Source organism: Mauremys mutica, chromosome 3 (assembly GCF_020497125.1).
Source record: "Mauremys mutica isolate MM-2020 ecotype Southern chromosome 3, ASM2049712v1, whole genome shotgun sequence".
In the NCBI taxonomy this organism is placed as follows: Eukaryota; Metazoa; Chordata; order Testudines; family Geoemydidae; genus Mauremys; species Mauremys mutica.
The window spans coordinates 107,602,344-107,627,640 of record NC_059074.1 but is presented as its reverse complement, the minus strand read 5'-3'; the positions used below and the strand labels follow the sequence as shown (position 1 = coordinate 107,627,640).

General features: G+C 38.5%; 1 protein-coding gene across 1 annotated transcript in view; it reads right to left on the bottom strand.

Moving 5' to 3' along the window:
- Positions 1-25,297, bottom strand: part of VTA1 (vesicle trafficking 1) — a 74,313-nt gene that overhangs the window by 33,317 nt on the left and 15,699 nt on the right. The window contains exons 2-5 of the mRNA XM_045010023.1: positions 20,238-20,332; positions 16,259-16,386; positions 14,960-15,035; positions 2,423-2,534 (exon numbers count right to left, since the gene is read on the bottom strand). Of these exons, the coding sequence (XP_044865958.1) occupies positions 2,423-2,534; positions 14,960-15,035; positions 16,259-16,386; positions 20,238-20,332 (411 nt within the window). The remainder of the gene's footprint in view (positions 1-2,422; positions 2,535-14,959; positions 15,036-16,258; positions 16,387-20,237; positions 20,333-25,297) is intronic.

Genomic DNA, 25,297 nt, shown 5'->3' with positions numbered 1-25,297 from the left:
CCTCAGTCCCCTCTCCCTCCCTCCATGAGCGTCCATTTGATTCTTTGGCTTTCCGTTACGCTTGTCACGCAGCACTGTGTTGAGTCCCTGCTGTGGCCTCTGTCTATCATAGCCTGGAGATTTTTTCAAATGCTTTGGCATTTCGTCTTCTGGAATGGAGCTCTGATAGAACAGATTTGTCTCCCCATACAGCGATCAGATCCAGTATCTCCCGTACGGTCCAGGCTGGAACTCTTTTTGGATTTGGAACTGCATGGCCACCCGTGCTGATCAGCGCTCCATGCTGGGCAAACAGGAAATGAAATTCAAAAGTTCGCGGGGCTTTTCCTGTCTACGGCCAGTGCATCCGAGTTCAGATTGCTTTCCAGAGCGGTCACAATGGTGCACTGTGGGATACCGCCCGGAGGCCAATACCGTCGAATTGCGGCCACACTAACCCTAATCCGACATGGCAATACCGATTTCAGCGCTGCAATACCGATTTCAGCGCTACTCCCCTCGTAAAGGAGGAGTACAGAAATCGGTTTTAAGAGCCCTTTATATCAATATAAAGGGCTTCGTTGTGTGGACGGGTGCAGGGTTAATTCAGTTTAACGCTGCTAAATTCGGTTTAAACGCGTAGTGTAGACCAGGCCTTAGAGATTAACAAATTTATTTGAGCATAAGCTTTCGTGGCCTACAGCCCACTTCATCAGATGCATAGAATGGAACATATAGTAAGAAATATATATACATATAGAGAACATGAAAAGGTGGAAGTTGCCATACCAATTGTAAGAGGTTGAAGTGTTCTCCTACTGGTGTTTGAATGTTGTGATTCCTGAATGTGATATGATTCCAGGCAAAAACCAGTAGGAGAACACTTCAACCTCTCTGGTCACTCAGTAACAAACTTAAAGGTGGCAATTTTGCAACAGAAAAACTTCAAAAACAGAAAAAGACTAACGAGAAACTGCTGAGCTTGAATTAATATGCAAACTAGATACCATTAACTTGGGTTTGAATAGAGACTGGGAGTGGCTGTGTTATTATACATATTGAATCTATTTCCCTATGTTAAGTAACCTCACACCTTCTTGTCAACTGTCTAAAATGGGCCATCTTGATTATCACTACAAGTTATTTTTCTCCTGCTGATAATACCTCATTTTATTTAATGTCTCTTAATTAGCCCATGAAAGCTTATGCTCAAATAAATTTGTTAGTCTCTAAGATGCCACAAGTACTCCTGTTCTTTTTTTAAACAGAAAGCCTGCAAACACCATAAACAGTACCAAGTAAGGTGTAAACTACAACAGATTATTTTAAAAAATGGATACCCAGAGGTATCAGTCTAAAAAATGCAATAGGATATCAGCTGATTGCTACATGTATCACTCATCCCATTTTCCTTGTACAACTCTGGCACACGTGTATTTTTGGACGAGATATAAACTCTCAGATTTCAGGGCATAAGCCAATCTGTTATTCAAGAGAACTTGGACAAAATGTTCCCTGAGAGCAGATTATTCTATGATCACTACTACAGCATTTCTTGTGCCTTTCTCTGAAGCATCTAGTACTGTTCACAATAGGAAACTTAACTAAACAAACCACTGATCTCATCTGGTACGGCAGTTCTTATGTTCCTATTTTCTGTTTTTCTTCATGGCATCAGCTAGTTGCCACTACCTCAAGCAGCATATTGTATCTGAAGGACCAACAGTCTGATCTCTTCTCAAACAGGAAGTCGTGCCCATCCTTCCTTTTCTTTGATTAGATGGGAAGGGGATCGCCAAAGCATGAGATCATGGTTCAGAAAGGTTGAGAACCAGATCCACAATAGTATATGTCTATTTCCTAATGCTTAACACATTTTAAATTAAATTGAAGCACATAAGTCTAGAGATAATATTTTTAGAATCACTTTTCAGAAAAGAACTATATTGTCTATGGCAGAGCCAGGTACAGAGCCCAAAACCTTAGTACACATCCTGTACCAACAGATTCAGAACTTTACATTGCTACTTGACTACCTTCCAACTGCAGATTTGCTTTAGAGTCAAAGAGGGTATGTGGTATAGAGGATTAATTTACCAGGGCTTTTGCTTCTGAAAATTATTAAATTCCATCTTGAGACATTTATGAAATGAGTTTCATTATCTTTATTTATTTTATAGTTGCCACTTATCCAAAATCACCACATTCCATATACAAGCAAGATTTTTTTTAGTGCTACCAGTCAAGAGAAAAGTCCAATGAAAATCATAAAGATGTCTGGCACAGAAAAGAAAAACAGAAAATTACTGTGAAACATTCACCTAAGCAGGAAAGTGATGATATTAAGTTCCCTTTGGAGAAATATACATAACAATATTCACTTTAATTCACTAGCCCATCCAACCTGTTAATATTATTTTATTTGAAATAGCAATGTGCATACCATCATCTTCGTCTTCCATTCCAATCGGTCCAGGTTGAGGAGTCTCTCCATTCTTTAGACAATTATGAATATATGCTGCCTTCCATCTGGCATATTTTCTGTGCTGAACATTCTGGGGGAGGTTAAAAAAATATGTCAAAATGTACTCTAAATTAATTTGTGTGATTTCACAGATTAAAAAAATACACTGGTCTTTAACCTTCTATTTTAAGCAGGATTTAGATTTTCCACTCCTCTCTCAGAATGAAAAAAAAAGTTACAATAACCTTCTCTGCAATTACCTGATACTACAATAAACAACTATTCAAGTAAGTAAACCAGGGAACTAATAAAGACAAGCTCTTACATGGGATCTCAGCAATATGTGATAATGTGGGAGGTCTTCAATTAATGCAACACTTCAAGATAAGTAAAACAGACACCCTAGTCATCTAGTATAATGGACAGCTCTCTGAGTACTAAAAATTGATAGGTGTTTTGCAACAGTCCACATAGTGAAGTAAATTTTATACTTTGATCATTTCAGAAGACCATTTGATTAAGATTTCATATTTCTACTAAATTCAAATAACTCATCTCTAACCAATAATACTGGAATTTTTATAAGATATAAAATTTAAAATTCCAAATAGAGCTTTAAAATCATGTTTGTATAAAAGAGGTTATAGTTTCATCTAGAAGTTCTGGTGCCATTAGAAAGACACTGTAAAGTTTACCTTAGCGTCTTATAATGGAGCTAAAATGAATAGATGGAACAGCAGCTTTGTTATATATAGTTGATTATCTTTTATAATCTCTGTACATAAGAACAGTGACAAAATCAACTTTTAGTGAATTGTGTGTTACAAGATCAATGGCAAAATACCTTCAATCAACAGAGAAATAAGAGTACCAGGTGTTTAACAAATATTTATATCTTCAAAAAGAGTTAAAAATAACTCTTTTGAAGAGAGTCTGTAGCTAGTTTTGGCAAAACTGGCATTTTTCTGAAGCTGGATGACTGCTGAGCAGTGAAAGTGACAAGTGAAAGTTCATACTCAGCTGCTGGCAGGCTTTCCAATTCCATCTTCATAAAAACAGTTTGGAATTGAGAAAATAAGGAAGGAAAATTTAGAATGTCAATATTTTAAAATCCTTACCTTATTTTTGGCCACCTTCTGTTTCTGGGAAACAGGAACCGCCAGAAAAACCTCTCATCAAGGGCCTTTACAGATTCCTGTTTTTCCCCAAAATGAACGTTGGAGTGATTAAGGTAATTTAAGGGTTTTACTGACTTCAACCATTGCAAAAATGGGATCAGAATGACCTACAGAAAGAAGACAGTGAGCACTCTCACTTGTCACTTTTACAGATCAGTAATCGAATCGTACATATGGCCAAAATAAACTAGAGGAGCCAAAAGACCTTCAAATTTAAGTGACAAATTCAAACCTGGTACAAAAGGGTGCAATTTCACAGAATTAAGTGGAGGTTAGAACTGGTGTAAGAGGTCTATTTATATTTCAGGCAAATTTAGAACGGAGTATAATATGATAAAATGAAAAATATCTGGGCTATTTTATTTCCCCTTGGATGGATGCAATAGATTTTTTTTTAAATTACAAAAAAAGATTTCCAATTTACCGGAGAAGTCTTGGTGGGTTAGGAAAGATGATCAGTTATAGACATTCACTTAAGATGGGTGGAATTTTGTTAGGAATGGCCCAACCACAGGTTTGGTCAGATCTGAGATTACCTATTTCAGTGGACTGGACTGGATCTCTCCCTCTCTCTCTGTGTTTGTGAGCGCGCACGTGCAGTAGGAGTGAGGAGATTATTGGAGTAACTCTGCCAATCCAATAGATCAAAATTAGGTTTGGCAACATCCTTTTCATTTTGCTCTATGATTCGTCCCAGCTTTGGAGTATGCTTTCCACTCAAGACCATGTCATATTGGCAAGATGTTGCTGGTCAGTATATTTGGAGACAATCATGGGGCTATAAATGCCTGGGGAAGACAGGTAATCTGGCACAGAGCAGACTGTACACATCTTTTAATCTATGCCTTATGGTCCTTCCTGAGGTTTTCATTCATGATTCTGGGGATGTGATAAATAGAGATCCAAAGCTATATTTTTATATTCAAAGCACTATCAGTTGTGAATCAGTCAGACGTCAGTGACATAAAATTAGATAATGCTTTTCATATTTTAGCTGGTCTTTGTCCAGTTGCGTGCTTGGATAGGTCAGGTGAAGGCAGTGGCCCTAGTTTTTGCAACTAGTCCGACCTGCAGGAAATGCCCTATTCTGAAGATGGACTTATTTAAGAATGTATGCAGTGTTGTTGTATCCATGTCAGTCCCAGGATATTAGAGAGACAAAGTGGGTGAGGTAATATCTTTTACTGGACCGACTTCTATTGGTGAGAGACACAAGCTTTTGAGTTTACACAGAGCTCTTCTTCAAGTCTGGGAAAGGTAGGTTTGGTCTCCTTACTTCAGTATAACTGTGTCACTCAGCGGTGTGAAAAATCCACAGCCTTGAGCAATGTAGTTATATCGACCTTAACCCCTTGTGCAGACAGTGCCATGTTGGTGGGAGAGCTTCTCCCACTGACATAGCTACCACCTCTCATGGAGGTGGAGTTATTTTCAGCTTAGATCATCTTCACCAGACGCTACAGGGGCAGCTGCCCCGATGTAAATTTGTAATGTACACTTGTCCATACTAAGAGTGTCACAGCTAAATACAAGATTGAAAAGATAGTTTAGCATAAGTAGTTAGCACATATTTTAAGGGATAGTCATAGGACAAAAAGTGGGGGTTAGTGAATTGCAGATTGTTGTAATAAGCCATAAATTCAGTGTCTTTATTAAGACCATAATTATTAATGTCTAGCAAAGTTATGAACTTAAGCTCCCATGCTCCTCTTTTGAAAGTGTTGTGCAGGTTTCCTTTGCATATGAAAGGTCAGATATAGGAGTGACTGCTTTTTATGAAAAATGTTCATCCACAGGTGATATGGTGTGTTTTTCATTTATCATTTTCCTGTGTGAGTTCATTTGAGAGCATCATGATTGTCTTGTTTCACCCACATAGTTGTTATTGGGACATTTAGTGCACTGGATGAGATACACCACATGTTTTGACAGCCATGTGTGGGACTCATGGATTTTGAAAGGTGTGTTGTGGGGAGCGTCGATCATTGTAGCACTGGAGATATGTCTGCAGGTTTTGCATCCGTTGTTCTGGCAGGGTCTGGTGCTCCTTTGAGTTCATTTATCTGCTCTGTGGGGAGCTTGCTTCCAATGATGAGCTTGGAGAAGCTGGGGAGTTGTTTGAAGCCCAGAAGTGGGGGTTCAGGAAATGTTTCTTTCAGGATGGGGTCCCCATCGAGTATGGGTTTAGTAGTTAGATGATACTCCGTATGGTTCCAGTGTTGAGGGGTAGGTGACAACTAGGGGTGTGTGGTCTGAAGGGGTTCTATTTCTGTATTGAAGCAAGTTCTCTCAGAGTATTTGGGTGGGCCATTCCATGATGCAATCTACTTCTCTGGTGAAGTGTCCTTCTTTGGTGAAGGTGGTTTTGAGTGTGTTAAGGTGTATATCCCTGGATTTTCTTCTCAAAGCATATTCTGTGGTACATGAGTGCCTGGCTGTAGATAACGGATTTTTGATATGTTTGGGAATGGTTACGGGATCTATGAAGGTAGGTGTAGTGATCCCGGGGTTTCTTGTAATCGTGGTGTCCATGAAGTTGATGCTAGTGACATCATTACAATTCACTTAAAAAGAAGAAAACAACTGTGTCCCAACTGCATACTTATGGCATCTTAGGCCTTATCTACACACACAAGTTGTACCAATTTAAGTAAATCTATTTCTTAGAAGCCTGAAAAGGAAGATCTTGACAGAGTAGCAGGGAAGATGTTTCCCTCTATTATTGAGAATTTTTTCACATTATATTCAAGAGGCTGCATTTGAGATGCATTTGGATCCTCAACTAGCTCTGGAATCTCAAGTGACATACCAAGTGAATTGTTTGAATGTCCCTGGCTAGATAGTGACTATGTCACATCTAGATTTTGCCACAGTTATCAAAGTCATGACTTTGATTCTTCTAGAATGGATTACTGCAATGAACTTTACCATGGGACTCCCCTTGAAGACCACTTAGAAGCTTCAGCTAATGAGGCACGTGTCTGTCCAGCTGCTTAGCAATATTAGCTGCAGACAGCCTGTTAACATCAGCTATACTGGTTTCCTATTAAATTTGAACCAGAAAGTAAGGTGCTGACTTTAGTCTACAGAGCTTTGCTGGGTTTTCCTGATTACTTAAGAGATTGCCACCCTCCCCATGTACCAACATAACAGCTGAAGTCAGCTCAAGTGTATCAGCTAATAGTTCTGAGATTTAGTCATCAGGGATCTAGTGACATGGTATTCTCAGTCAAGAAAAGGCCCTTGACTCACTTCTTCCACTTCTATGACAGTAACAGAATGTGATGACTTTTAAGACAATCCAAGACTCATCTTTTAACAGGCTTTTGCCTGGAGGTTGCTGTTAGTGGGTTGATGGGTAGGTTACCTTATTTGACTTTTTGGATAAAAACCATTTATTACATTTTGTGCACTTGCCCAGGAGCTTTGGCAGTGGACATGTTTTATCAACATTCTCCCAGTAAATAAATAGGAAGCCACGTAACTCTAAAGAATAGGTCTGGAGAATGTTATCTTTAGAGAAGAATGCGGAGCAATTTTAATAGCCTTTGCCTTCCCTTGCCTTGCCTTAATTCCAATACCACAGTTATTTTTTGTCAAAAGTATTTTACAACTGTTACTTAAGCGGGATTATGCGCAAATGTGATATGCCTAAGGATATAGAACATAATAATTTTCACATGTTAAATCACCATTTCAGTTATGTTTCATCCATATCATGTCATTAATGGGCTAGAGTAAAAATATATAAAAAACAGAAATAAACATATGAACGGCGTGTTAATGCAATAACTAGGAACTCAAACACTACTTGCAATTTATTTTTAAAGTTTACTTTCTTAGGTCTGCTTTAAAATAGTTCACCCAGAACCTGTATTTTTCACCAATTCTGCTCCTAACTAGGAGCTATGCAAACATCAGTCAATAGCAGCAATGCATACATCCAAGGGCACAAGTCTTCTTAAATTGCCTCTAAAGGTCTAGAAGTGTCTAGTTATGCAAAAGTGAAAGACAGTAAAGATATTTATTAAATAGCTAAACTGTATTGCAATTTGTTTCTACTTTCTCAACCTTTAATAGAATATCTTCAGGAATGTTCTGTAAAGAAGAAAGCGCAAACATTTATTGAAAATGAGCTCAGTATTACTTTATATCTATAGATAAAATCTGCCATTAACACTTTTTAAGTAGAATTATAAACTGATATGAGGTTATATCCAATGTTTAATACTGAAAGTTCTTCCCCAGATGAGGTTATTCTTAAACATTTAATTAAACAAAATACTTTAAAAGGCTAATGTAATCAAATGGAACTCTGAAGATTCATTGTTTGAGCTAGTGTTGCAACCTAACAGCTCCTGTTAGAAGATTCAGGGTTAATTCTTCCGTTTAAACAACTTGAAGCTATAGGAAACATCCTTCTGGGGCAAAAAACAAAACAAAACCAACCCCAACCCTGCAAAAGGAACATTGTGCATGTTTGACACAGGCCACTGTCCAGTTTGCAAAAGATGTTCTGAAGCAACACGAAACTTTCTAAAAAAAGATGTTTCTCTCAAAGGAGTTAGATTTAATCAAATTTACCGATGATGCTTTTTATTGAAAAATCTATGTTTTTGACATTGTTTCCACTGTCCTCACAAAATGAGCAAAAGAAAATGCCTCCTTTGTAGAAAGGACACTTACAGGAATTTTTGCACAGACCATTGTAAGCACTGACAAGAGAAATGCATTTATCATTTCTACCAAGAACATTTGGTTCAGGTAAGTGTTCTGAAAAATCAGACTCTCAAGATCACTTTTAAGGGGAGTTTCTTTCCTGATGTTGATTTACAAGACAATTTTAAGTTAATCTAAAAAGGAATTGTCAATGTTTGTGGCACAGAGTTAGACACTGTGTGACTGTTGCTGTGGATGGTGATTTCAGTCAAGTGGGGAATCCCAATGACTGTAGGACTGGATGTACCAACCCTGCACTGGGCTCACGGGGGCGCCCCAACTCGACCTGCAGGGCCCCCATCACAGGGTACATCAAGTCATCTAGATATTTGCCTAGTTTTACAACAGCTACGTAAAAAGCACTAGTAAAGGCAGTACAAACTAAAATTTCATACAGACTATGAAAAGTGTATACTACTCTATATACTATACACTGAAATGTAAGTACAATATTTATATTCCAATTGATTTTATAATTATGTGGTAAAAATGAGAAAGTAAGCAATTTTTCAATAATAGTGTGCTATGACACTTTTGTGAGTTTTATAAGCAAGTCGTTTTTAAGTGAGGTAAAACTTGGGGTACGCAAAACAAATCAGACTCCTGAAAGAACATAAGAACGGCCCCACTGGGTCAGACCAAAGGTCCATTTAGCCTTCCATCTGTCTTCTGGCAGTGGCCAACGTCAGGTTCCCCAGAGGGAATGGACAGAACAGGTAATCATCGAGTGATTCATCTCCTGTCGCTCATTCCTAACTTCTGGCAAACATCCTCAGCCGTGAAGAGCGATGCAAATAATTCATTTAGTTTCTCTGCAATGGCCTTATCGTCCTTGAGTGCTCCTTTAGCACTCAAACGTCCAGTGGCCCCATTGGTTGTTTAGCAGGCTTCCTGCTGCTGATGTACTTAAAAAAAAATTTGCTATTACTTTTTGAGTCTTTGGCTAACTGTTCCTCAAATTGTTTTTTGGCCTTCCTAATTGTATTTGTACACGTTATTTGCTGGTGTTTATGCTCCTTTCTATTTTCCTCACTAGGATTTAACTTCCATTTTTTTTAAAGGATGCCTTTTTGCCTCTTACTGCTTCTTTTACTTTGAGTATAGTAATTTGGAAAGGTTGAGAACCACTGATCTAGTGATATTGTATAATGCTTATTTTTAAAAATCAGAATACTGTGTGGTACTGAGTCAAACACCATACAAAAGTCTAAATATATTACATCTATGGAAGTCACTATCAATCAAAATTGTAATTTCATTAGAAAATAACAGGTTTGTTTGAAATGACCTATTTCTCATAAAATTATGTTAACCAGCATTAAAAATATTCCTATGTTTTAATTCGTCAATCAAATCTGTCTCAGCTATTCTGTTATTTTGCCCAGGATTGATTTCAGGTTAACCAGTCTATAGCTACCCAGGTCATCCTGTTTGCACTTTTTGAATATTGGAAACATTATCACTCTTCCTACCTTCTGGAATTTCCCTAGTTGTCCAAAATTTATTAAACATTAACATCAGTGGGCCACAGATCTCTCAGCCAATCTTTTTAGGACTGTTGCATGCAAGTTATCCAGGCCTGTTGACTTAAAAATATTTATCCCTAGTAGATATCTAACATCCTCAGTTACAAATGGACAGGAAAGGATTTCATTATCCTCATATGATGAGTTCATCATCCCACTTCTTTCCAAACACAGAACAGTATTTATTGAACACTTCTACTTTTTCTATATCATTATTAACAATTTTATCCATCTCCATCTAATAATGGGCCTATGCCATTGCTAGGATTTCTTTTGTTCTTTATATATGGAACTTCTTATTGTCCTTAACCCTTCCAGACCCTTTTCTCTCCTGATTTTAGCTTCCTTCATCAGTTTTCTGCACTACATAACTTCTCATTTATATGGATTGCTATTTATTTCCCCAATTTTCCATTTGTTATATACTGCCTTTTGATTTCTAACTGCTGCCTTTACTTTGCCACTGAACCAGTATGGGCTTCTTTTGGAGTTCTCCACATGAACTGTATCTTTGGATCTGAGAGTAGCAGCCGTATAAACCAAACAGACTGTTAGATAGAAGGAATGCAAAATTCTCATAATCCAGCTGAGCTCTAATATTTTGTTTAGGGAAAAAAAGCCTACTTGTCTACTATTTGCTTTATGTGAGCATGAAAGGGCAAAATTATGTCTTATACTAGAAGGACCTAGATACTGGCTTCACCATTATTTCTTCTTCTGTGCCATCCAACTATGAGAAGTGCAGTTGTTCCTCTTTTCAATATTCAGAATGCTCTTCTCACTACAGCTGCAGCTCTGGGATGCCCTGCTGCCATTTAAGGTGCCCCATTTTCCAGTTAATCCTCTTCCCATACTGATTTCTGCTCCTCCATCTAGTACACAGTATCTCAGTTTCCCATGGGGGTGTGAAAGGATGCAGTGACTGTTTAGGTTTGGACTGAACAGAGCTTTGAGTGTCCAGCAGGAACCTAACTAGAGGCATTGAAGAAACGGATGGTGGTGTTCCTCATTGCCTAGATGTGTATTCCTCTTTGTTGGAACATACATGTCTGTTGTGGGGAGGAGCTGTCAGTCTCAAAAGACAGAATATACATTTGATACTTTCCCCTGATCATCTCTTCTACTTCATGGTTGGTTAGGATTACCTGGGGGAACAGGGTAGCACCGATTCTGCGAGCTATGGATGATTTCTGGCTACTGTGTATCCTGATGGATCTGCTGCTGAAGGAACGTGGAGTTGCTTCTTGGTCACTCTGATGATTGCCTGTTGGCTTTTTTCCCCTTTACTGGTCTGTTTCTGTGGGATTGGAAATGTTGAGCCACAGGAGAACCACTGGAGCAGTTACTCCATTTCCTTGCCTGATCTGTTGTCTTGTCAATGGGAGTCTATAGCAGAACCATTATCACTAAGTTCCCCCTGAAGCCTCTCTGCTGGAGGTGGCAAAGATGAGATGCTCAAAACTGAGAGTTAGGGACATAGGCATGTGCATGTGCCCAGGCACACCCTAATGCCCGCGGGCCGGATCTGGCCCCTCAGGGCACCGGATCTGGCCCGTGGGATTTGCCCCCCCATGGTGCCGCAGGCCTCATGCCACTCTCAGAAGTGGCCAGCAAGGGACCACGTTCCTGGGGTCCAGGCGGGAGGGCGAGGGGGAAAGGGCTCTGAACCACGGCCAATGGGAGCATCGGGGGAGGTACCTGGAGGTATGGCAAGGGCAGCATGCAGAGCGCTGTGGGCCCCTCCTCCCCCAGGGTCCGCGCAGGGGCGTGGTGAGCAGCGCGGTGTGGGGCCAGGGCAGGCAGGCAGGAACCCCTCCTGCACCCCACCCAACTCCCTGTCCTGAGCCCCCTGCCGCACCCTGAGCTCCTCCTGCACCCCAAACCCCTGCCTGCACCCTGCACCCCCACGCACCCCAACTCTCTGCTAAGCCCCGGCCTGCACCTCACACCCCAACCCCCTGCCCTGAGCCTCCTCCTGCACCCCACCCCCAACTCCCTGCCCTGAGCCCCCTGCCACACCCCGCACCCTTCCTGCACCCCAACCCCCTGCCGAGCCCTCTGCCTGCACCCCACACCCCTATTCCCTGCCCTAAACCCCCTGCCTGCACCTGGCACCCCTCCTGCACTCCAACCCCCTGCCCTGAGCCCCCTGCTGCACCCCACACCCCCATGCACTCCAACCCCCTGCCTGCACCTCACACCCAACCCCCTTCCCTGAGCCCTGCTGCACCCTGCACCCCCTGCCCTGAGCCCCCTCCTGCACTCCGCACCCCAACCCCCTGCCCTGAGCCCCCTCCCATACTCTGCACCCCTCCTGCACCCCAACCTCCTTCCCTGAGCCCCCTCCCATACTCCGCACCCCTCCTGCACCCCAACCCCTTTCCCTGAGCCCCCTCCTGTACCTCAACTCCCTTCCCTGAACCCCCTCCTGCACCCCGCGCCCCTCCTCTGCCCCAATCCCTTGCCCTGAGCTCCTTCCTGTACACTGCACCCCCTTCCATCCCCCAACCTTTATGATTTTCGCCTTTTAAAAAAATTTTTTCCCTGGGTGCACACCCTAATGAAATGTGCTGCGCATGCCTATGGTTAGGGATATTCTGGCATGAGACTACCCTGGCAGGTGGGGGTCTTGGCAGCATAGGCTCCTTTTCTTCTTCGTACCAAATCTGGAATGTGAAAGGAGAGAAGTCTGCCTGGCTGCTTTCCCCTATACCCAGCCTGACAACTTAAGTCACAGGAAGGGCTGCTTGCGCTTAAGTCACAGGAAGTGATGCTCGCGCTCTCGCTTTAGCCCCTGAGCAGATGAAACTGTGTAACCTGAGTCCTTGGGTGTAGGGGATGGGCTGGAGGGCAACTGGAAATGTGAATTTATGGGGCTAGAGGCTTTGCAGCCTTCCAGAGCAGTTACCTTGCATCTGGGTGCTTCTGCTTTCCAGCTTCCTCTGAGTGCTGGGATTCTTTAGATTCTGATACCCCTATTCCTCCTCCTCTTTCCTGTGCTGGGCGTGCAAACACAGAACCCAGGCTAGAAGCCCCCAAACAGTCTGGCTGCATAGGAGACTGATCATGTGAGCAACTAGGGTCTGGAATCCTTGTTGGAGTCAGTCACGTTGGTTGTCAGCTAAGGATGTACAGTTTACATCGGCTCAAGAGCCCAAGGATTGTCCCTCATATGATTCTTTCGAAAGTGTCTCTTTAGCCTTTGTTATGCCTCAGAGACCTTTACTATCTATTCTTCTATATGCAGTGTTGTAATTGTGTTGGTCTCAGGCTATTAGAGAGACAAGGTGTTGAGGTAATATCTTTTATTGGACCAATTTCTGTTGGTGAGAGACAATTTACACAAAGCCCTTCTTCAGGCCACAAACTTGTAAGGACAACTGAATCTTCCACTTGATGGAAACAATCGGAGTCTGAAAGACAGGTTAGACCTTACATCTTGGGATGTGACATAAAAAGATGTAATTATTGATTTCCATCTGCTACCGGGGGGAACAATGTTCCAAGCACCTGGATTTTAGAAGATTAAAAACTGCAGTTTGAACAGTGTTGGTTAGTTCTGATTAGACGCAGGTCAGATGGTAATGTAAACTTAGAATCCAGCTTCTTGTGTGAAAGCACCTTTGTCTACCAAGTTCTTTAAGGGACCCATTCAGTTTTCATTGCTGTCAATGGGCATTCTTCCATGGGTTTAAGCCCTAAGTGAAGCTAAATCCCTTCTCCTAACTAGCATAGCTGGGCTAAAATCTGGGGGCAGGGGAGAACAAATGACCATTATCAACTATCTTTGAGAAAGATCACAGCAAGCATCATTTTACTCTGAACCCTCTAGTCAGAGTATAGCTGTGGTACTTCCTGACTGAAATTTTTTGCCAATTTCCATTTGGATAGGTTCTATCCCATCCCCATTCAGAACTTCTGGCATTAGTTTTTCCACAAATGCTACTACGACCACATATCCTTCTGCTACTAGGACACCAAGTGGTTTAACATTTCAGCATCTTATTTTGATCTTCCAGGTATTCTAAACTGCCTTTGACTAGATGTGAAGTCTGCCTGTGCTAGTCTGCAATGGCTTTCTTTTTATCTCACTGTCCAAAGATTTCAACCTTTTTGTCACACTTTTCCATCAGGACCATAATTCAGTAAATTCTGCAGAAATACCTTCAGTTTTATGTTCTAGAAAGGGAATAGAAGAACATGAAACATCTTGTTTAGACTTTATCTGCTCCGGTATGTTCCAGTCTAAATCTCCTGCTGCAAGAGTAAGAAAGAGCAGGTGACTCTACCACTGGCAGGCATCCTTACTTTAAAGTAGTCCTGGTGGTTGTTCTCATTTTTACCAGGCATACTGTCATCCCATTCAACCAGGTCTAAAGTCTTTGTCTGAATAAGCAATCTGCTGTAAAAAGTGGCTAGACCCAAGTCTACTTTAGTTACTTGCAATTTTTAGTTTAGAATTGGCTTTCCAGAAACTAGTCCTGGTGGTGCTCAACATACTTATAAAGTGACAATTCATGACATTAGCAGTACATTTGTGAACTGAACTTTGGTACTTGCTGACATCAAACATCACTTTTTAAAAGATATCTATTATTTGTTGCACCAAAAAATGTATATTGTATTTTAAACTTTATATAGTGCAACCTCAATTATCAGTGGTGAGAAGCGCTTTTCTTTAAATGGGAGAGAAGGAAGAGGACTTAGGCTTCCCCATTTTCCCTCCCCAGTTCCCCATGCGACCCTCCCTCTAGCTGGTGCAATATTTCTTCCCCACGTAAATGCACATTATGTTAATTACTAACTGATAAACACTTGTGTAGATATAAAATTTCTATGCATAAAGGACAATACACACAACCTGTATATTACACTTATGGAGGAAATACCGGATGTGATTCCCTCTAGATCCTATGATCACAAGAGTGAAGCTGTAGACGGCAATAAAACCCATCTACACTGACATTCACAATTAACAGCTAATATACTGAGAGCCAAACGGTAGAACAAAGCTTTAACAGACTAAAACCATGTCTTTGTGTCATAGCTGGAAAGAAGCAATCAATGATATACAGTATACCTGTGTAACTTACCTCTTCAGTGAGCTCCCCAAATACCGACAAAACATCTAACAGGAGACTTGCAGTATAAAAGGACTTTATCATGTTTCTACAAGAAACAAACATTGTGCTAACTTTAGTTTCTTATGATGAATATCACTAGTATTAGGTTTTAAAGGTAAGTATTTTTAGGCCTAAAAATCTCAAAGTAGATTTGTCAATTCATATCTTAGTTGTTGCAATTTTTCATTGAAGTCAGGTGCATATTCATTTTTTTCAATGAGTTTAATCTGGATAGTCTTACATAAGTATTATTTTAATAATAAAGTCTTAAAACAATAACACAGACAAACTGAATAAGGAACTATTTGACATGTAGTACCATAGCAATATTAAGAATTTTGCTTATTATTGGTGCTTAAAAAATGAGTTAAGGAGATACTATAAACTTTAAAATTATATGATGTAATCCCTCCACTCAAAATTTCTAATCTTTGCTACTAATACCACATGATTAAAAGAATTTTCCTTATTATTTGAGCTTTGATGTTTCTTTCAGATTGGACAATGAAAAATAATTAAATCAGTTTCACTTCTGTTTATAGTCAAAGTCACTAACCTTAACTTTGTCATAACACTATCATCAAACACTACAGGGAAATGTTTATTTGTTAAAAAAACAATTGTCACTGAAATTTACAATAAATGAACAGTTTAAAAAACTTTATCCACAATATTTGGATCTAGGGGTCAATTTAAATTGATAATACCCCTTTAACTATAAGGCAAAATACAGATTTTTTTCAAAATTGATCTGGAGTTTTGCTCTGTATATGCCAATTCGTAAGACATTCGAATGTATTTTCATAAAAATAATTTCCCATTATTATGATTATTTTCTAGTAATACCATAAATCAAACCACATTAGTGATGTGTCATCATAGATATTTTTGTAGTATAGCCGTAGAAATACTTTTGTCATGTTTGATGACGATGATTCAGTATTGGTCTCAGGAGTCTCTCTTCTTAGGTCAATATAAGGCTGTTTTCAAAATGAGGTACATAATTTGCCAAAAAAATAAGGCATTATGTATTGAAAGCCATTCAGAGATGCTAGCCATTTTATAATGGTAGCTTTAAGGGGTAGTGACGAACAGGTTTAAAAACACCACCAAGAGCAATCAGCAGATGACAACCCAATGTTTTTTCCATAAATCAGGAAAGAACGACAGAGTTTGGATATTTGAATTTCTGGACTCTAGATTTATGACTTAGATTAGGTAATGAAGACAAAAGATACTTTCAGCCATTAGCTTTCATTCTTCACTTACTTGTGAAATCGCCCAGCTCTATCTTCATTGTCTGCATATAGAAACATTTTCAAAGCATAATTCTCCACATGGGCACAGCCAACTATTTCCTGAGTAATAGCTTCATTATCACCCAGCTGCTTTTTCATCTGAAGCAAGTTAAAAATACATATCTGGTTACTGACTAGTTCCCAGCAATTGAATTTCAAGGACATAGGATCAGTTTGCTAATTCAAAACAATCCAGATGCAATTAAACACAGAGACATGATTAACAACTTCACTTCAGTTTCTTATATTATGACAGAGCGCAGCCTTTTGGGGAGAAAATATTATGAACTAATAGCTCTGAACTATGTGTATTAACATAGAAACATTCTTCACAATATTCTTTAGAAATACTGAAAGAAATATGCACACATGTTGCTGGGAAGGAATATCTAAAGTACTGTACATCATTTTTTCCACTATCTGAAAGACCATATGTTCTGAACTCTGAGTAAGGATTGAACACTACCCAATTCATAATGTGTGTTTCATAGAGTCACACTGTAGATCAGTGTGACTATATATTTTTTATGTCTTACAAAACATTTTTGTGCTGCACATTATAGTATTTAATAAAAACTCAGATCTAATGAAAAGGAAGTCCCAGCTCTAACCTGACTGCTCTATTGACCTAAATATTTACTGGAATGCTCAGTCTAAGCAGTGAACTGCAATTCAAAGACCTCTTTTCAAAGATGTTACAGAGTACAAGAAGCCTCAGGTTTCCTAATAAAATCCGCAAAGTAAATAACACTGGTACAGTTACAACAGGTGGATGTAGGGCTCCTGAATAGACTTACTGTTTGCATTTAAAGAAATCTCAGTTTATCCTTACAGAACAAAAAATAGGAATACTACACATAGTACAAACCTACAACTTCTATACTGCCAAAAATTGTAAACTTTGAATGGTATTTTTTTTTCAAAGGGTGCACATGAATAAAGTTTAATTTTACAGGCTAGACATCTATAATATTAGGAACACCTACAGCAATGTAAAAAGCACACAAAATACCCCAAAACAGTCCCTTGAGAGTTTAGACCTGAAATGTAAACATTATCGCAAATAGTTCTTTTTCTTTACAAAGGTAAATTAAACATGATTATCGTCATAGTTACGTTACAAAACAACTGGTATTTGAGAAAGCTTAATTTTCTTCCCAGTGAATTATCATTATTTGTAAGTAATTTTGTCAGACTTATATTTGACCTAAAACATGCGAACTTGTAGTCATGCTTTTATTTATTGAAGATGAACTCTGTCATTTCATGCAGATTTCCTTAGCCAAGATTTTACATATAAAGGGGCAGTATTAATAAAGGTACTCCAATATAAAGGAATAGATATTCAAAGGCTCAAATAGCACACAAGTGCCTAACTCTCATTGAAAGTCAATGGGAATTAGGTATCTAAAGCTATGCCTTTGAAATTCTTCCCCAGAGAGCATTGTAGTGCTGAGGTTGAACATTATGTACTAAATTATGGTTTATAATTCAAACCTAAAAGCATGCACAATGGATTTACTTTGCTAGAACCATGTAAGATAATACAATTATCTAATGCAAAGGCATAACCACACAATATATGTAAAATATTTTATAATGCAGTAACAAATATACAGTATTAAATAATAATTAATCATGATTATTTACAAAATAATGATTTTCATAAGAAATTTTGTTCCTGGTAATTTCCAGACAGTTCAGTTATTATTCTTTAAGCCATGTTACTTTTACAGTTATACAGCATCTGCATTTGACTAAGCATGATAACTGTTTGTACCTCACCACCCGTGACAAAATCTGACCTATCACATCCACAAAAGCTCAAAAAGCCCTGAGGAATATTTAAACCAGACCAGAAAGACATTTCTGTGCTTCTGCTGGCTAGTGAAAAACAACTATGCCTGTTGTTAACAAATCATCAACGCCTCCTTCAGAGAAGCTAAAATGACAAATTACCCAAAAATGCTAGCCTGTGCAAGCACTAAAAAAAAAAATCTGATGCTTAAGAACCTTCCAACTATAGTTCTGTCTCCAGCCTCCCATTCCTAGGCAAAAGAGAGAAAAGGGCAACAATTAATAACAAAAAATGACATGTGCAACATCCTCGATTCTCCACAGCTGAGCTTCAGACAGGGGCACACCATGGAGACAACTTCTTATGGCAATGGGTAGAGGCCACATCTCAGTGCTCAAATTATTTGACCTTTTTTCAGATATAGATTAATTAGAATCATAGATTATTAGGGTTGGAAGGGATCTGAACCAAACGGTGCTATTGGACCACCTAGATAACACAGCTGAAGTAGATGGTGTAGTACTACTGCTCCAGTCACTCATTTCCAAAAGGATTCAGAGAGTGGTGATGGGAAATTGCTCTTCTCTGAGACACAAAAGTTATTTCATCTCCCCCTTTTTTTCCCCCATAAGACCATTTGAAGATGTGGCAAAATACAACAAGCTCCAATGCCAACATGTCAATGACACTTTCCTGTATATAGCATTTTTGAAAGATAAAAGCTGTGCAAAAATGTCATTATGCCAACAAGACAGGAGCTACTGAATTAACAGCTAGCTCAGACTGAACGCAGACAAGACTGAGGCAGTGCTGGTAAGAAAAATGCTTTGAAGAACTAGCTGGTACATTGTCCTTGGCTTCATATTCAAATAGCGTAATGCTTTGTGAATCTCTTTAACACATCCCTAAGCTAAGGCATCAGATAGTATCAGTGGTATTAAAAAAATAAATAAAAAATCCTCCTTCCACTGCAGTTTGCTAGTAAACTTTACTATTTACTCCCAGATGAGGCTCTTGCCACAGTGATCCATGCATTAGTCACCTCCAGATTCAATTATCACAATTCACTCTATTCTAGGATAGAACATAAACACAATGCAGATACTCCATCTTGGGCTGCCTCTCTGCAGAGTGGGATAGACTTCCATCAACACTTCACTTCTGTGTTCCCTCCATTGCTTACTAGTCCATTTTCATTACATGTTCAAAGATTTGTTATCAGAGATCAGAATAGCTCAAAAAATGACCACTTTGAGGACACATTGCAATATCCTTCATAACTGGTATGATGATGATAAAAAAATATTTTCCAAGCATAGCTTTCCTTCACCAGGGAGGAAAGAAAGGAAGACAACTCTATGAAGGGCAACAGGAATTTTACATTAGAAGTCATTAGGTGGCATTCAGTTTCTATAACTTTATTGATGTATTCAGCCATGCATTTCCTTTTCCAATTTACTCCTCTTCAGTTTAAGATACTTTTTTCTTTTGCAAAGTATTGGTCCTTGCTTCTCAGAGGCTCAGATGATTATTTACATAATAAGTGAGTAAGATTAAGGTTGCCACATTATGAATTCTTGACTGATCGAGTTCAGAAATTACGACAGATCTTAACATTTTAGATTGTTATGTTAGTTGATCTTACCAGAATGGAAAGAGATTTATTCCTTCCAGCAAGACATTTGGGGTAAGATTTTCAAAAGGAGTCAGCATTGAGTTAACCACATCCACTGATGTCAATGGTAAAACTCTCATTGACTTCAGTAGGAGAAAAGATATGCCATGAATGAGCACTTTAGAAAATCCTATCCTTAGGTCATCTAATTTCTCAGTAGAGTTTAAATAAAGTATCATTGTAACATGTTTACTTCACGTGGAATTTTACTGTTAACATTTTGTTTGTATTAGATTTCAGTTAGGTTTGTGTAAATATATGTAGACCCTCTCCCCCTTTTCAATCCTTCTGTCACCTAATTTAAAAACAATACATTACAACAATTAAACAGTATGCTTGCACCTATAGGTTTGTTTCATTAAGTAATGCTAAGGGAAAGGCAATTCCAATTGTTTAAAGATGAATTTTTTAAAAAGTGAGGTAGTAGCAGATTCTGTAATAGTAAAGCAAAAAACCAACAACCCCACAACTACTTACAGTTTCCAATTGATCCATTAGTTTGGATAAAAATTTGCGGCACTCTGGGGTTTTACTGTCAAGCTTCATCCCAGTCTGCATAGCATACAAACGGCCTTAAAAGGAGAGAAAATATTAAAAGGTCACTAATGAAGTAAGTAAGTAAGTAAGTGTGTGTGTCTCTCTCTCTCTGCCCCAAAACCAGATATTCTTAGAAACAATTTCATTTTCACATCACAACTCTAACCCTATTGAGTGTTCATGTACATTTGTTATTGCAGACTTCGGGCAAACTGGATTCTGCAAAGATTTATGCATGTGCTTCACTTTTTGCACTTAGTAATCAATTGATTTCAATCAGTAAGTTTTTGCAGATTGAGGCCTAAAATATAACTATAACGAAGCATTTGTAAATAAACACCATCTTATTTCATCTCCCTTAGGTATAAGAGTTTATCCGAATTAGAGTGATAATTAGGAGTTATAGATCCATTTCCCTCATTAAGAGGCCCCCTTTTTGAAAGAGTAGCGTATGTCAGGGGCTGATCCCAATTAACTAATAGGTTTAGAGTTTAAATTTCTCTTCTAATAGTTATTTTTTTAAAAAAATCTTGATTTAATAGGATTAAATTTAAAGTTTGACAGGTATAACCAACCTGTCCAATTTCAATATTTTTGGAATTTAAACAAGAATTTTCATTTTGTAGTCTCAAAATGCAGAGTCTCTATCCAGAGAAGTATTCTGAAGTTAACCCTTTCCCTGAAATTACTGTATCTGATTTCCTGAGGTCCCTTCCAACCCTAATAATCTATGATTCTAAAATAAGGTTTGAAATTATGCTCTATACCAGAGGTGGCCAAACTTACTGACTATCTGACTCTCTTCTTTATACGATAATCTTCAGAAGTTTGAGAGCTGGGCGTGTTTGTTGGGACACGAGGCTTCCACCATGCAGGAGGCACCTGACAAGGCTGAAGCCCCAATCCCCAGCAGGCATGCCGACGGGGCTGAAGCCCCACTGCCCTGACGCAGAGCAGAAGCCCCGAGCTCCCCGCCCCCAGTCTGGTAGGTGGACAATGGGGGGAGGGACAAAGTGCAGCTCATGGAGCACTCCAACTGTAAAAGAGCTACATGTGGCTTGCGAACCACAGTTTGGCCACCCCTGCCCTATACTATGTAAAAATTTAAAAAGCACAATCCACAGTAGTTGATACAGAATCCAGATTTCCCCCATTTTATTTTATTTTTCCACTTGGTTTATCTTATTTATCTATTTCACAGTAACAGGATAAAAACTCAAAGGTTCTTTTCCCCATATTTTTTTTAACATGGAACTCAAACCAATAATTCTATGTTATGTTGGCAGGGGGGAAAAGGAAGGAAGGAAATGTGGAGACTTTTTTTTTTTTACAAAGATATGCCCATACAATGGTTGAAACTAAAAAGTAAATGGGTCACTAAATGTATGTGGAGTCATCTAACCATGATATTTTGTTGCAAGAATATAACATTTATTTTATAATAACAAAGTGAGTATCACCATAAAATACATGTACAGTAAATTGGAAACTGCCTCAACAACTCCAGTGAATTAATGCTGAAGTTATCAATCTGTCCCCCCTTCACATCATAATACATTAAATCCAATAAAATTGCCTAGAGGGGCAGGGTGGTTGGGTGTAACAAGCTGATTTTGCAACTGGCAGAGGGACTTGAGAGTGGTTGTGGTAGGGAACCCGCAACTCCCATTCTGAATGCAGATAAATCAGAGGGCATATTGAACTTGCTGGCTCCAAGCTTCCTCCAGTGATTCTGAAGTAGAACAGAATCACCTTGGCTATCAGTAATTAGGTTTGAACAATGAGTCTCACAATTTGGTAAGTCTTTCCAAAGTTTAGGAAATGTACCTCACATGGGCCAAATACCACATTATTTCAAAACCAAATTTCTTCAAACCAGACAAAGTATGCACTCCTTATTCAGGATCATGCCCTGGCCAAGTTTTAAAATGTTAAAATAAATCTGAGTTATTTAACCATAAGAAAGACAAACATTTTTTTAGCAGATGAAAAATAAAGTACTTTTGCCTTCTGACTCCTCCCTGTACACATCTGGATAATTTAAAAAATAGCCTAACAGCTGTATAATCAACAATACAATAAACAAAAAACAAAAACAAAGTTCTAATTTTGAGACTAAATAGGAACTTCAGTCCAAAAGATATGTTTTCGGTAAAAGCTCTGAGCAACTGAAAATAAGTGTTTGGGAACTGAAAGAAATGCAGTAAGTTTAAAAGCAGATGGAATTTATCATATGTACCCCCTTATCCTTATCCCACTCCCAACCCCTCACCTACATTAAGATATAGTTAAGTTTAAGAGTATGTACCAGTAATTTTTTTTTACTCTCCAAGGTGCTGCAATTATCCTAAAACCAAGCATTACAAATCCACAAAATTTAGAATTAAGGATACACTGAAAAGAAACCCAAACATATTAAAATAAGCACATGTAAAGCACCCAAACAACTTTAACTCTGCCCTGCAGTAAGGGCTAACCATATGATTATGGCATTTTAGTGTTTGTGGTCCCAGATACAATTAAATACATTTTAAAAAAACACTAGATTTTTTTCCCTACTTTTTGCCCTTCATGGCTGTGTTACAGGAACATAGAAATCGCCACACTGGATCAGATCCACAAACCAACTAGTCCAGTGATTTCTGATGATGGCCAGCACAGAGGCTTCAGAGGAGCTTACAAGAAACACTGCGTTAGGCAGATGCAGAATAACCTACCTCCTGCATTTTTAATAGAGTTTGGCATAAAACCTGGTAGCATGAGGTTTAATATCTCCTCTAAAATTTGTTGTATTAACTATAAAAACTCTGGATATTCTTGTTATGCATATAAATATCTAAGCTCTTTTTGAATTCTATTAAATTTTTGGACTCAATAACATCAGTGATGATCTAATTCAGATTTATGCAAAAAATATTTCTTGGTTTTCACTTTTGAATTTGTTGCTTCTAAGACAGGGAGAAAACAGAAATGTCCCATCTAAATCCTCTAGTCCATTAATTGTTTTATCTACTTTTTTGATATCTCCTTTCTAAGGTAAACAAACCTAATCTTTTCAATTTCTCTTCATATGAAAGTGTTTCCATGCCTCTAATCATTTTTGTGACCCTTCTCTAGCCCTCCTCCCCCGCCCCGCTAGAAACACTCTAAAATAACCTTTTAAAAGAAGGGATGACCAAAGTATTCCAGTTGGGAGTAAGCCATAAGCATTATATTTTTCTCCATCTGGTTGCTGATGCAAACTAAGGTCCCGATCCCACAACAATATACTTAATTTTACTACAGTCCAAAAGTGAGGTTGAGCATGTGTGTAGGTGTTTGAAGGATAAGGGCTTCACATATTTGTTATTCTGACTGCAATTGCACAACGAGCAGATATCTTCACTGAGCTGTAGGCAGTGATGCCCAAGTCTTCTTTTCAAGTCCAGGTTGTTCCTTTACTGAATTTTTTAACAGACACCTAATAGCAAGAAGACAAAACTTACTAGGCCCTAAGCATTGCTAAGTAAGATAGGAGTTCTCAATGTTCAGGGGCAACTCCCAAGTGAGAAACCAAATCCCTACCTCTTCCCACCAGTTTGCTGAGGGAACCCAAACATTAATAAATCATCAATGATATTTCCTCATTTCTTTTCTTAAAGAAAATAGACTGAATTGTTTACATTCCCTTAAACCCAGAAATTTTAGTTTCCATGATATTGCAAAAGCATATAGCTATGATACTTGCTAAGGTCACACACATTCTGTTTTGTCTGACAATGTTTGATTCCTAATAGCCTCATAGGGAGGCTAAGTTGCTTAATACCACATACAACACAGAATTAGATCCTCCTTATGCTTTATATTTAAACTATTATTTCAGCCAAAGATGTCTCCTTTTAAAACAATGAGAACACTTTACACAAGAGCTTAATGGCTCAAGATGTCATTTTACATCAAGATGATTATGAAGCTCATTTTCCAGTTACTTCTCTTCTGTTAAACTTGAAACAATGTATTTAGTGCTTGTCCTTAAAGGAACCAATAATACTCTGCAAACTGAAGAGATAGGCTTAAAATGAAGGCAGCCACTTGATGTTAACTTTTTGATAAAAAATATACTCAGTGGAAAGAAAGCCAAGCAGCTGTAACTTCTGAAATAAAAGCCATGGTTAGGTATACATTCCAGCTGCAAGAACACACAAATTTCCAAAGTCTTAACTGGACTGTTAGAAGCGCTTAGGTATTCTTTGTCAGAAAAAAGCGACCTACAAATCTTCATTACTACTTGTGATACAGATGTGAGATATCTGAAGATGAATAAAAGATGCTGATTACTCACTTCTAATCTCACCTCTGTATCAAGCAATTTGCTTAATATATAATTACAAAACTATATTACCTTTGCTCCCATGTTCTTAAAATTAATGAAATATTTTAGCAGCTCAAATTTGTCTACTCAAACAAAACTAAATCAACATGCAGAGACTGGGTTGGTGGAGAGGTAAAGAAAGGGTTGTGGAGTAAGCTACTGCCACCATCATTTAATACTGCAAGGAGTACTTGCTAGTAATGTATTATTGAAATCGCTTTAAATCTTTTTATACACAAAGATAGAAATATGTTTTACTAATCAATAACAGTTTGTTTCTATTTCTTTTCTTGACTTTTTTTTCATTTTTTTAAGACAGGACATTTATCTTCAAAGTCATAAAGACTTGGCAAGTAATAATTCACACAAAAATGTTTTTCCAAGCAACTGAATATTTATGTTTCAATTGTTGTCCTTAATCTTTGTTCAGTAAATACTAAGTGTGGGTGTGCTGGAAGGAATTATACAATGAGCTTTGACACAAACTATTCTGCTTTTATTCGTGTCACGCAATACTAGTTTATTCCTCCTTTGCTAATGCACAGCACAATTTCTCTGTGAGTAGTTTGTCTTTAATTTGAGCATAACATTCATTTCTATAACATAGTAAATTATTCCAGATTTCAGCCAGGATAACAAACTTTTTTTC